The sequence below is a fragment of the Perognathus longimembris genome, chromosome 6 (genome assembly GCF_023159225.1).
Source record: "Perognathus longimembris pacificus isolate PPM17 chromosome 6, ASM2315922v1, whole genome shotgun sequence".
NCBI lineage: Eukaryota > Metazoa > Chordata > Mammalia > Rodentia > Heteromyidae > Perognathus > Perognathus longimembris.
The window spans coordinates 14,547,792-14,560,106 of NC_063166.1; the positions used below are offsets into that span (position 1 = coordinate 14,547,792).

General features: G+C 51.7%; 1 protein-coding gene across 1 annotated transcript in view; it reads left to right on the top strand.

The window, feature by feature from the left end:
* Dhx16 (DEAH-box helicase 16) overlaps nt 1-12,315 on the top strand; it is a 14,172-nt gene continuing 1,857 nt past the window's right edge. Inside the window, exons 1-19 of the mRNA XM_048348095.1 lie at nt 1-349; nt 1,922-2,166; nt 2,263-2,425; nt 2,731-2,787; nt 4,512-4,766; nt 4,893-5,096; nt 5,174-5,365; nt 6,050-6,160; nt 6,333-6,448; nt 7,000-7,210; nt 7,447-7,545; nt 7,653-7,805; nt 8,944-9,084; nt 9,285-9,447; nt 9,542-9,660; nt 9,764-9,831; nt 10,747-10,909; nt 11,009-11,170; nt 11,412-11,585. Coding sequence (XP_048204052.1) covers nt 143-349; nt 1,922-2,166; nt 2,263-2,425; nt 2,731-2,787; nt 4,512-4,766; nt 4,893-5,096; nt 5,174-5,365; nt 6,050-6,160; nt 6,333-6,448; nt 7,000-7,210; nt 7,447-7,545; nt 7,653-7,805; nt 8,944-9,084; nt 9,285-9,447; nt 9,542-9,660; nt 9,764-9,831; nt 10,747-10,909; nt 11,009-11,170; nt 11,412-11,585 — 3,003 coding nt within the window. The 5' untranslated portion in view covers nt 1-142. The remainder of the gene's footprint in view (nt 350-1,921; nt 2,167-2,262; nt 2,426-2,730; nt 2,788-4,511; nt 4,767-4,892; nt 5,097-5,173; nt 5,366-6,049; nt 6,161-6,332; nt 6,449-6,999; nt 7,211-7,446; nt 7,546-7,652; nt 7,806-8,943; nt 9,085-9,284; nt 9,448-9,541; nt 9,661-9,763; nt 9,832-10,746; nt 10,910-11,008; nt 11,171-11,411; nt 11,586-12,315) is intronic.

Genomic DNA, 12,315 nt, shown 5'->3' on the forward strand with positions numbered 1-12,315 from the left:
ACTGCTGTGGCCGTTTCGTGGTGGAGTTAAACCTCCGTCCCAGCGCTCAGGGCTTGACCCTTGGCTCTCGGCTTCCGACCCGGCCGCCTGCGTGCGGCTGCTCTGGAGGCTTCGCGGCCGGGAGCCGAGAGCGCGGGTCGCCATGGCGACGCCGGCGGAGCTGGAGCGCTGGGTGCAGGAGGAGCTGCACTCAGTGCTGGGGCTGAGCGAGCGGCACGTCGCGCAGTTCCTCATCGGGACGGCGCAGCGCTGCGCCTCGGCCGAGGAGTTCGTGCAGCGCCTGCGGGACACCGACACCCTAGACCTCAGCGGGCCCGCGCGGGACTTCGCCCACCGGCTGTGGAACAGGGTGTGCGGGGGGCGCGGCGCGGCGGGGGGCGGGCCTGGCGGTGCCCCGTCCAATGAGTGCAGTTCACACACGGTGGGCTAGGTGCTAGGTGCTCCAGCGCACCGGGAACAGAAAGGCTCAGCTGTAGTATTCAGTGTTAGGAAACTGGAGAGCGGGAAAAGAATAGGCCGGACTCGCACGTCAACTGCCAACGAGGGGCACAGACCTTCCTGCAAGTTTGGAGGTTGTGTGAGGGTCTGGATTTGGGGCCTTTTTGTTTTTTCCTTTCCCCCCATTCTTGGGGGTTGGACTCAGCGCCGGGCACTGCCCCTAAGCTTCTTTTATGCAAGGTTGGCACTCTACCACTTGAGCCACAGCACTGAGTACTGAGCACTGAGCACTGATACTGAGGAATCGAATCGAGAACTTCATGCACTTCAGGCACTCTACCACTAAACCACATTCCCAGCCATAGGGCTCCGCTTATATGGGTCTTAATGAAGCTAAGCTGATGCTCTACCACAAAAACCCCAGGTTCTCAAACCACAGTTCAAATAGCCAATCTGTAAAGGGTGTGTTAGAAGCTCTGTTGGAGGGCTGAGGAGGTGAGAGTAGAGATCAAGAAAGAAAAGCTTCCCCCTAAAGACCTGGAATTTTTCAGGATGAGAATGGGGAGAAATGTAGGCATAAAAGATAAACTCCTGGTGGGCAGGTCTGGACACTCTTGTCTTCAAATTCCTTCTGCCCAACAGGTGCTCAGTAAGTGTAGACTCCGTGCGAATGAAAGTGTACATATGGCAGATGATCCTATAAGGTACTTAATGAGAAATGAGGTTAGAAGTAAGTATTATGGCAGGAGCTTGTAGCTCACAGGTAGAGTACATGTGTAGCATGTATGAGGCCCTGGGTTGAATACATAAATAAATACATACAATAGCTGGGTGCTGGTGGCTCATGACCTGTAATTCTAGCTACTTAGGAGACTGAGACCTGAGGATTGCAGTTCAAAGCCAGCCTGAGCAGGAAATTCTGTGAGACTCTTATCTCCAATTAACCACCAGAAAACCCCAAGTGGAGCTGTGGCTCAAAGTGGTAGAGCACTAGCGTTGAGCAAAAGGGCTCAAGGACTGCTCAGGCCCCACGTCAAGACCTACAATTGACAATGTAAATAAAAACAACACCAAAAGTCAGCACCATGAGCCTAAGTACATTATAGGTCTGTTAACTAGTTTGTCCCAGGAGTCTGGTTTTAGGCCATGCATGTGAAGGTACTGTGAGTCTCTTGTGTAGGAATGACTTAATCATTGGGAAGAACAGAGCTAGGAAAAATCTCCATGAGGGCAGAGATTTTTGTCCCTTCTTTATTTCTATAGTCATGGTCCTTGGCACATGGGACAGGTTTAGTAAATGCCTGTTAAGTAGATGACTAAAAGGAAGTTCAGAAGCTGAAGGCTCCTTGTCCAGTCTGATGAACCACATATCAGAGACTGAAGGCTGGCTTAATATCAAGTACTTCCTTACGTTAGGAATTGAGCTAAGTAGGGGCCAAGATCAGGACCTGGCTTACACACCATATTGTCTCCGTTATGGCAGGTACCACGGAAGCCAGTGGTAGAAAAGCCATCTCGGGTGGCAGAGCGAGAGGCTCGAGCCCTGATAGAGAAAAACCGATCTTACAAGTTGTTGGAAGATAGTGAAGAAAGCAGTGAGGAAACTGTGAGTAGGGGTAAGAGCAGCCTCCAGAAAAAGCGTAAAAAACGGAAACACCTCAGGAAGAAACACTATGATGAGGAGGAAGAAGAGGAAGACATTTCTGAAACAGGGAAAAGGAAGAAAGGGTAAGTCAGAAGCATGGGAAAAGAGGATGGAGCAATGGATGATGGGATGATAAGCCTTTTGGAAGCCCCTATTTGATGCAACCGTCTGGTCTGCAGGGAGGATAAAGAGCAGACAAAGAAAGCAGAATCGGAGGATGAGTGGGAGCGGACAGAGCGAGAACGTCTTCAGGACCTGGAGGAACGTGATGCCTTTGCAGAGCGAGTTCGGCAGCGGGACAAGGATCGGACTCGCAATGTCCTAGAGCGCTCAGACAAAAAGGTACGAGCAGCTTGTTGTGTTCTATTTCCAAGGTCCCTGGGTGAACTGTGAGGTGGCTGTGATTGCAGAGATTGTGATCTCTGGGAAGACAGGAGGCTGTCTCCAGGAATGAGTTCTCTGTGGTGAGAGGACCCTTGTGGGTTTCCTGGCAAAGGTGACTATGTACAGCACAGAGGTTCCTCACTGAGATGGGTGCCCATTCAGAGGGTACAATCTGAACATCTTTGGAATTCTAAGAGGACATGGCCATGGGTGTGAGGGCTTTGTTGCTTCATACCCCCTCTACTCTTGGTTTCTTCTCTCAGGCTTATGAAGAGGCTCAGAAGCGCCTCAAGATAGCTGAGGAAGACCGGAAAGCCATGGTGAGTCCCAGGGATAAGGAACCCAAGATCAGAAGACCAAAGGAAAGACTACATGATGGAGCGGTTGGCCATAGGGAAGGGGATTACAGAGGAAGTGCAGTAAGGATGCTGATGAGTGAGCAGACAGGACCCAGCGGAGACAAGACTTGAGTGGTAGAGGGAAGGAAACCCCCACTAACCTTCCTTAACACTTTATGATCGAAATACATTGTACATCAGTGAGTGGAATGTGGCTTTTCCTTCTCATGGAATAATGAGATGTCAGGCAGCTAGAATATTCTCCAAGGGGTGCCTGGAGGACACTGCCCAGAGTATGCTGACCATTCAGTGTAGACATACTGTCTCCATATACCTTCTTTCCACCTAATCTTGGTATCCCCTTTGGCTTTCTGATCTTGTTTAGTTTGGTTGTTTCATGGGAAGGGGCAGAGCCTTTTGAGTTCATGAACTTGGCTTTTTGTGATGTGAAATCAGATAGAGTAGGCAGTTTCCCAAATACTTGGTCCTGTCAAAGTCACATTTAAATTTCTTGAAAGAATTTTTTGTCATTTGTGGGGCTTGAACTCTGGGCTAGGGCACTGTCCCTGAGCTCTTCACCTCAAAGCTAGTGCTCTACCACTTTGAGCCACAGTGCCACTTCCAGTTTTCTAGTGATTAATGGAGATAAGAGTATCATGCACATTCCTGCCTTTGAACCACATTCCTCAGATCTCAGCCTCCTGAGTAGCTAGGATTATAGGCGTGAGCCACTGGTGCCCGGCAGAATTCTTTTCCTGGTGGCACTGGGGTTTAAATTAGATGCTGTGCACTTGCTAGAAAGGTGCTTTACCAATTGAGCCATTCCTCTAGCCATGATTTTGCTATTTTTTTTTAATGTGCTCAAGCCTTTATGTGTTCAAGGCTAGCACTCTGCCATTTGAGCCACAGCACCATTTTCGGCTTTTTTTCTGAGTAGTTTATTGGATTTAGGAGTCTCATGGACTTTCCTGCTCCAGCTGTGTTCAAACCAAGATCCTTATCCAGGTGTGAGCCACCAGCACCCGGCCATGATTTTCCTTGTAATTTTTTCCAACTATTGCTGGAATAACAGGTGGGCAGTGCCCCTCCAACCTTCCCCTCCCCCTCCTCACTGGCCTACAACATGAGTAGCTAAGATTATAGATGTGATCCTTTGGTGCCTGCTAAAAATTTTAGTTTTTGTTTTGTTTTTTGTCAGTCCTGGGGTTTGAACTCTGGGCCTGGTGATGTCCTGGACCTTTCTTTGCTCAAGGCAAGTGCTTTACCCCTTCAGCCACAGTCCCACATCTGACTTTTGGAGTAGTTTATTGGAGATAAGAATCTCAGGGGTGGGGCTGGGGATGTGGCCTAGTGGCAAGAGTGCTTCCCTCATGTACATGAGGCCCTGGGTTCAATTCCCCAGCACCACATATACAGAAAACGGCCAGAAGTGGCGCTGTGGCTCAAGTGGCAGAGTGCTAGCCTTTAGCAAAAAGAAGCCAGGGACAGTACTCAGGCCCTGAGTCTAAGGCCCAGGACTGGCCAAAAAAAAAAAAAGAATCTCAGGGGGTTTCCTGCACCGGCTGGCTTCAAACCATGATTCTCAGATCTCAGCCTCCTGAGTAGCTAGGATTACAGGTGTGAGCCCCCAACACTGCACACTTGGGGTAGGGAGGGAAGGGTGTTGCTGATCTGTACTAGGGATAGACTGTCCCTTCCTGCCTCAGGTCCCTGAGCTGCGGAAGAAATCCCGCAGGGAGTATCTGGCCAAGCGGGAGCGGGAGAAGCTGGAGGACCTGGAGGCGGAGCTAGCTGATGAAGAGTTCCTCTTCGGAGATGTGGAGCTCAGCCGTCATGAACGCCGAGAGCTCAAATACAAGCGGCGAGTGAGGGATCTGGCCCGGGAATACCGGGCAGCCGGTGAGCAGGAGAAGCTGGAGGCCACCAACCGCTACCACATGCCCAAGGAGACGCGGGGACAGGTGAGCTGAAACAGTGGCTCTTCATAGGTTGGAGCACGCCTTGGCTCCCCATGGGTAGTGATGAGAGGAGGGCCCTGGCACAGGAGGCCACTCCTGTCTTCTGATCTTTGCCTGTCCTTTCCATAGCCTGCTCGAGCTGTAGACCTAGTGGAAGAGGAATCGAGTGCTCCTGGGGAAGAGCAGCGGCGATGGGAGGAGGCCCGGCTTGGGGCAGCATCCCTAAAATTTGGGGCTCGAGATGCTGCCTCCCAGGAGCCAAAGTATCAGCTAGTGCTGGAGGAGGAGGAGACCATTGAGTTTGTTCGTGCCACTCAGCTCCAGGGTGATGAGGTAAGAGGGAAACTGGGAGACCCCCTCCCCCCCACCTAAGCTGGCATGTAGCTCATAGCACTCCCTTCCTTCCTTAGGAGCCATCAGCTCCCCCTCCATCAGCACAGGCCCAGCAGAAAGAGTCCATCCAGGCTGTCCGTCGCAGCCTCCCTGTGTTCCCGTTCCGGGAAGAGCTCCTGGCTGCCATTGCCAATCACCAGGTCCTCATCATTGAAGGCGAGACCGGCTCTGGGAAGACCACCCAGATCCCACAGTACCTGTTTGAGGAGGTTAGTCATCACAGCTTCCTGGCTGGGGCATAGGGCTCACAGTCCTGCCCCAGCTCCTTTACATAGCCTCAGGAGTTATTTACCCATCTTTTCCACTAAATCTTGTGGCTCTTTAAAACAAAGACCATACCTTTTTTTCTTCAGTCCTGGGGCTTGAACTCAGATTCTAGGCACTGTCCCTGAGCTCCTTTTGCTCAGGCTAGCACTCTACTACTTGAGGCACAAAGCCCCTTCTGGCTTTTTCTGTTTCTGTGGTACTGAGGAATCGAACCCAGGGCTTCATGCATGCTAGGCAAGCACTCTACCACTAAGCCACATTCCCAGCCCCAAGATCATACTGTTTGTATACCTCATGTCATAGTGTCCATGCCCAGGAGGCATTTAGTACACTCAGGTGGGCAGGCCTAGGAGACAGATGAGATGGGCTGCAGGTCACTGTTGCACTCCCCATACTTTAGCCCAGCATGGCCCCCACCTCTCACTGAGGGCCAGAGAACAAGGAGGTAAAGGGCTTGTTTGCTATCCTTTGGGTCTGCAGTCTGTTGTCTTGTTTGCCTGTCTTTCTCCTTTACAGCTTCTCCCTGTTCTCTCCTTTCTCCTAACCTTCCTGGGTTTTGTAGCTTCTCTGAACTGGGGCTGGCTCCAGGAGGCATATTTAGCAGTTACTTTTTTCTTGTCATTCAGGGCTACACAAAAAAGGGCATGAAGATCGCCTGCACACAGCCCCGGAGAGTGGCAGCCATGAGCGTGGCCGCCAGAGTAGCCCGGGAGATGGGCGTAAAGCTTGGGAATGAGGTGAGCCATGAGAACTCGGGGGTGAAGGGATCTGCCAGAATGTGAGACTCGGTCCCCATTGCCCTTGGGACCCCACACCACAGGAGTACTCATTGATCCCCTGTCCCCTGTCCTCATGTTCCCCTCATGGGACATAAGTCCACTCTCAGTTGCCAATGACCCCTTTGACCAGGTTGGCTACAGCATCCGCTTTGAGGACTGCACATCGGAGAGAACAGTCCTCCGCTACATGACAGACGGGATGCTTCTGCGGGAGTTCCTTTCTGAACCCGACCTAGCCAGCTACAGGTACTCGCAGGGCCCCTACTCAGCTGCCCTCCCCTCCTGTAGCCTTTCATCTTCTCTCCTCTTCCCACCCAGCCAGTTCAGCCATCGCCTTCTGATCAGCCCACCAGTTCTTGACTCTGTCGATGAAATCGTCCTAGAACTGATCTGTAGGTCTCTAGACTACAGAGCAGCAGGATTTACAAATCCAAAATGGCAGAGTGGTGCAGTGAGGACTGGAAGTGCTGTGAGACCATTTGAATGTAGTCAGGTGGGGAGAAACTTAAGGGGCACCTGTGAAGTGTGTGAAGGGCTATCACATGGGGAGAAGTGCCAGGGCTTGTGCCATACATGCGACTCTGAGGGCATTGGAACCTGGGAAGTTCCACTGTGGCACATCAACTCTATACCTCAAGCAGACTCTTGACTCTGACCCAGAGATGTCAGAGTTATCCCAGCCCTGTCCAGCTTCTGCATCCTAGCTGCTGTCCTTTCTTTCCATCCCTCCCTTTTGTTATAGAGACTTGGCATCCAGTTCTCAATCTCCTCCTTCATTGCTCCTTCCCTTTTCCCAGTGTGGTGATGGTGGATGAAGCTCATGAACGGACCCTGCACACAGACATTCTCTTTGGGCTGATCAAGGACGTGGCTCGCTTCCGGCCTGAGCTCAAGGTCCTGGTAGCTTCTGCCACACTGGACACTGCCCGCTTTTCCACCTTCTTTGATGATGCCCCTGTCTTTCGAATCCCTGGCCGCAGGTTTCCAGTTGACATCTTCTACACCAAGGTGCGCCCTCAGGGAGAGTGGATTTAAGCGTGTGTGTGTGTGTGTGTGTGTGTGTGTGTGTGTGAGAGAGAGAGAGAGAGAGAGAGAGAGAGACAGACAGACAGACAGAGAGACACAGAGAGACTGAGAGAAGTTGGGGCCTTTGGGGAGGGGACGTGCAGTAAAGTGTATGATGAGCCGGGAAAAGAGATGCTTGTTTATAAAGGTGACTTTCCACTCTGCCCTCTCCCCCCCAGGCTCCAGAGGCTGACTACCTGGAAGCCTGTGTTGTGTCTGTGCTGCAGATCCACGTGACGCAGCCCCCCGGGGACATTCTGGTGTTCCTGACGGGACAGGTGTGTGCTAGAGTGGGAAAGGGGCTGGTGTATCCCTCGGGAAGACAGCGCGGGGTGTGGGTCTCCGTGACTTCAGGATCACTGATGCTCTCTTACCCCACATCCAGGAGGAGATTGAGGCTGCTTGTGAGATGCTCCAGGATCGCTGCCGCCGACTGGGCTCCAAAATTCGGGAGCTCCTGGTGCTGCCCATTTATGCCAACCTCCCCTCCGACATGCAGGCTCGCATCTTCCAGCCCACACCTCCTGGGGCCCGAAAAGTCAGTTGGAGAAACTTCCACCCTTTGTTTGTTTTTGTTGCTTGTGGGGCTTGAACTCAGGGCCTAGGCTAAGGGAAGGTGAAGTAGAGGAATGAGGGGAAGAAGGGGTCAGGCTGCTACCTAGGAGAAGAGGTCTCTGTAGAAGGAAGAGTGAGGAGAACATGCGCCTCAATGGGTGAGAAAGCGACTACTGGAGGTACAAGTGGCGCCTAGAGGAGGTTGGAAAGGCAGCTGGGGCCTTGGGCCTTGGGCTTTAAGGTTCTTGCTTCAGTTCGGTAGTGTGAGAGCTGGGAGTAATGTGACAGGCTTCTGTGGTTAAAAGCATTCTGGCCAGGCACTGGTGGCTCAGACCTGTAATCCTAGCTGCTCAGGAGGCTGAGTTCCAAAGGACTGTGGTTCAAAGCCAGCACGTGCAGAAAAGTCCACTGAAACCCTTCTTCATAGTCCAGAAAATCAGGGCTAGAGGTGTGGCTCAAGTGGTAGAGTGCAGGTTAAGCAACTATAAAGTTCTGAGTTCAAATCCTAGTATCACCACTGGGGGGAAAAAGGAACCATTCTGGATGCCAGACGGCTCCGTAGCAATAGAAGCTGGGTGATGGCTCTAGGGAGACTATTACAGGAAGTGGTGTGTGAAGATGAATATGGAACTGGTAGTAAGGAAGATGGGGTAAGAACCTGTACACCCCCATCTCCTGTCTCTAAAAGAAAAACCCTAAGTGTTCTCCTCCGTTTTCTTTGCTGACTCCCACCCCCATTTCTTCTTCTTCTTTTTTTTCTTTTCTTTTGCCAGCCTTGGAGCTTGAACTCAGGGCCTGGGCTCTGTCCCTGAGCCTCTCTGTACTCAGGGCTAGTCCTCTACCACTTGAGCCACAGCACCACTTCTGGCTTTTTCTGTTTATGTGGTGCTGAGGAATTGAAACCAAGGCCTCATGCATGCTAGGCAAGCACTCAACCACTAAGCCAGCTTCCCAGCCTGCCACCCCGTTTCTTTTACCTGTTTTCTGGTCTTGTCATCTTCCAGCTTTAGATATGAATTCTTCTGCCTTCCCTCCCCTCCCCGCTCGATTGTCCATTCCTAGCTTTCCTGAGGATCCAGGTGGATGGGGCTCTGGATCCGATCCCATGTGCTTTTCCTCAGGTGGTTGTGGCTACGAACATTGCAGAGACATCGCTCACCATTGAGGGCATCATTTACGTTCTGGATCCAGGGTTCTGTAAGCAGAAGAGCTACAATCCCCGCACAGGCATGGAGTCGCTCACTGTCACACCCTGCAGCAAGGTCAGCCTGGGTCACCAGGGGGTGGGGAAAGGTAGAATTGTCCTCTAGGAAGGGGACAACTCAACAGCAATAGGGTGGCCCCACTTAGAGGATGGGGGAAGAACAGTTTGCATCCTCCCAGATTTCTTACGTAAATACTGCCTCGTCCTTTGTCTTCCCTGAGCCCATCATCGGCCAGCCTGCCTGTTCTTTCTTTCCAGGCCTCAGCCAATCAGCGGGCTGGGCGAGCAGGTCGAGTGGCTGCAGGGAAGTGCTTCCGCCTGTACACAGCCTGGGCCTATCAGCATGAGCTGGAAGAGACCACAGTGCCTGAGATCCAGAGGACCAGCCTGGGCAATGTGGTGCTGCTGCTCAAGAGCTTAGGTGAGCAGGCTACATAAGTGCTCCCGAAAGGCAGGGGAGGCGGTGGGGCCAGTGGTCCGTATGTCGGGTCTCTATCCTTTACCTCTTTCTCCAGGGATCCATGACCTGGTGCACTTTGACTTCCTGGATCCTCCACCCTATGAGACCCTGCTGCTGGCCTTGGAACAGCTGTATGCCCTAGGAGCCCTCAATCATCTTGGGGAGCTCACCATGGTGAGGTGGCCGGGAAGCACAGGCTGGGACTGGATAAAGCAAGAGAACCCTGTTGTGGGGGGGCACCTGACGGAACACTCAGCTTTCTCTTTGTTCTCCTCAGACTGGTCGAAAGATGGCAGAGCTGCCCGTGGACCCCATGCTATCTAAAATGATCTTGGCCTCTGAGAAGTAAGTCTTCCACCTGTCCCAACCCAGGAGACGCCTCCTCTGCCTCAGGGGCCGCCTCTTTTTCCTTTTCTCTTGATCAGATTATCTTTTAGCAAATAACAAGGTATTTAAGAACTCTTATGGCCCCTTTCAAGGCCCTTGTTATAAAATGCCATCATGTGCCAGTGGCTTCACCTGTAGTCCTAGCTTCTCATGAGATCTGAGGATTGTGGTTTGAAGCCAGCCCTGGGCAGAAAAGTCTGCAAAACTTTATCTCCAGTTAACCAGCAAAAGAGTTTGATGATGGCTAGGAATGTGGCTTAGTGGTAGAGTGCTTGTCTAGCATGCACGAAGCCCTGGGTTCGATTCCTCAGCACCACATAAAGAGAAAAAGCCAGAAGTGGTGCTGTGGCTCAAGTGGTAGAGTGCTAGCCTTGAGCAAAAAGAAGGCAGGGACAGTGCTCAGGCCCTGAGTTCAAGCCCTAGGATTGGAAAAAAGAAAAAGAGAGAGACCAAGGCTCTGAGTTCAGGCCACAGTGCCACCACAAACAAAACAAATATGGTGTGCTCTTGATGATAATATTAAGTGGATGTGGTGTGACTCCCCTTTGAAAGCCAGTCCTCTGCTGCGGTTGTCAGAACCCTCCCCAAGGCACACAGCCACACCCTCCTACAAAGCACCCACAAGTCCCCAGTGCTCTTCCTGCCCCGCCTCAGCCGCCATCATGCTGTGTAATGGGGTGATTATATTGTGGCCCCTCCATCTCCATCCCCACAACCTGCCACCACCACCAGAACACATTTGCTGTCTGATTTGTGGCCACTGTCCCAACCAGTTCTTCCCACGAGAGACCCCATCCACCATACTGATCACTCTCCTTTTATTGTGGCCTGTTCTTTGGTGCCTTGCTTTGAACTCTGTCTTTTCCTGTTCAGGTACAGCTGCTCAGAGGAGATCCTGACGGTGGCTGCCATGCTCTCTGTCAACAACTCCATCTTCTACCGGCCTAAGGACAAGGTTGTCCATGCTGACAATGCCCGTGTCAACTTCTTCCTCCCTGGTGGGGACCACCTGGTTCTGCTCAACGTGTACACACAGGTCAGGGCTGGGGTGGTGGGAATGTGGGAACTGTGGAGACTGTGGTCCTCTTGTATGCTGAAGGGCCCTCTGGCTTGCTTTTGATTCCTCCTCATCTAGTGGGCTGAGAGTGGCTACTCTTCCCAATGGTGCTATGAGAACTTCGTGCAGTTCAGATCCATGCGCCGAGCCCGGGATGTGCGGGAACAGCTGGAAGGGCTCCTGGAGCGTGTGGAAGTCGGTCTGAGCTCCTGCCAGGGTGACTACATCCGGGTCCGAAAGGTCAGTGTTGTCTGCTGCTGTCTGCCCAGAGCCCCTAACCCCACCCCCACCCTGCACCCCGCCCCAGGAGCTCTTCAGGCAGGTCCCAGCCTGAGCTCTTCCCCTGGTGGAACATGTGTTCTCTCAGACCACTAGAGCTTATCTCAGTGGGTTTTTTACGCATCCCTTTCTAGTTCTCTGAAGCCTAAACAAGAGTCCCCCCTGTCTGTCGGACCCACTGACTTCTCTCCCTGCTCCCTAGGCCATCACTGCTGGTTACTTTTACCACATAGCACGGCTGACGCGGAGTGGCTACCGCACAGTGAAGCAGCAGCAGACAGTCTTCATCCACCCCAACTCCTCCCTCTTTGAGCAGCAGCCACGCTGGTTGCTCTACCACGAACTTGTCTTGACCACCAAGGAGTTTATGAGACAGGTAAGGGATCATTACCTGCCCGGGAACGGGGAGATTGTGTGGGGAGATGGAATGCTCACAAACTAAGAACCAAGTTTCTTGTTTCTGGGACTGGTACAGAAAAATACATTGTTTTCATGTAGGGTCAGATGAAAAGACTTCCTTTTCTTTTTATCCTTTTTGTGAGTGTATGTGCTGCTATTAGGACTTAAACTTAGGGTCTCTTGCTCTCACTGGCTTTTTTACTACTTGAACCACACCTCCGTTTCTGGCTTTAGAGTCTGACTTGTCTGCCTGGGCTGGCTTCAAACTGAGATTCTCAGATCTCACCCTTCTGAGTATAGAACTTTTATTTTTTTTAATGTCACTCCTGGGGAGTGAACTCAGTGTCGGGGCGCTGAGCTTTTCTGCTCAAGACTAGTGTTCTACCACTTGAGCAACAGCGCACTTCCAGCCTTTTCTGTATATGTGGTGCTGAGGAATTGAACCCAGGGCTTCAAACACACTAGGCAAGCACTCTACCACTGAGCCACATTTCCAGCCCTCTTCTGCATCTTCTAACACTTGTATTTGATATATTCATTAAAACTGTTAATTCATTTGCTCATAGAGAGATCTTTATGTTTTGTTTCCTGGAAGTAAGGTTTGATGCCTATGTAAGGAAGAATGAACAAGCAGCATTCATTGGAAACACCCTAAAGGCTCTGAGAGAATTCTTTTCCCTTTGTCTTCTTGTGTTTATTTTTATTTT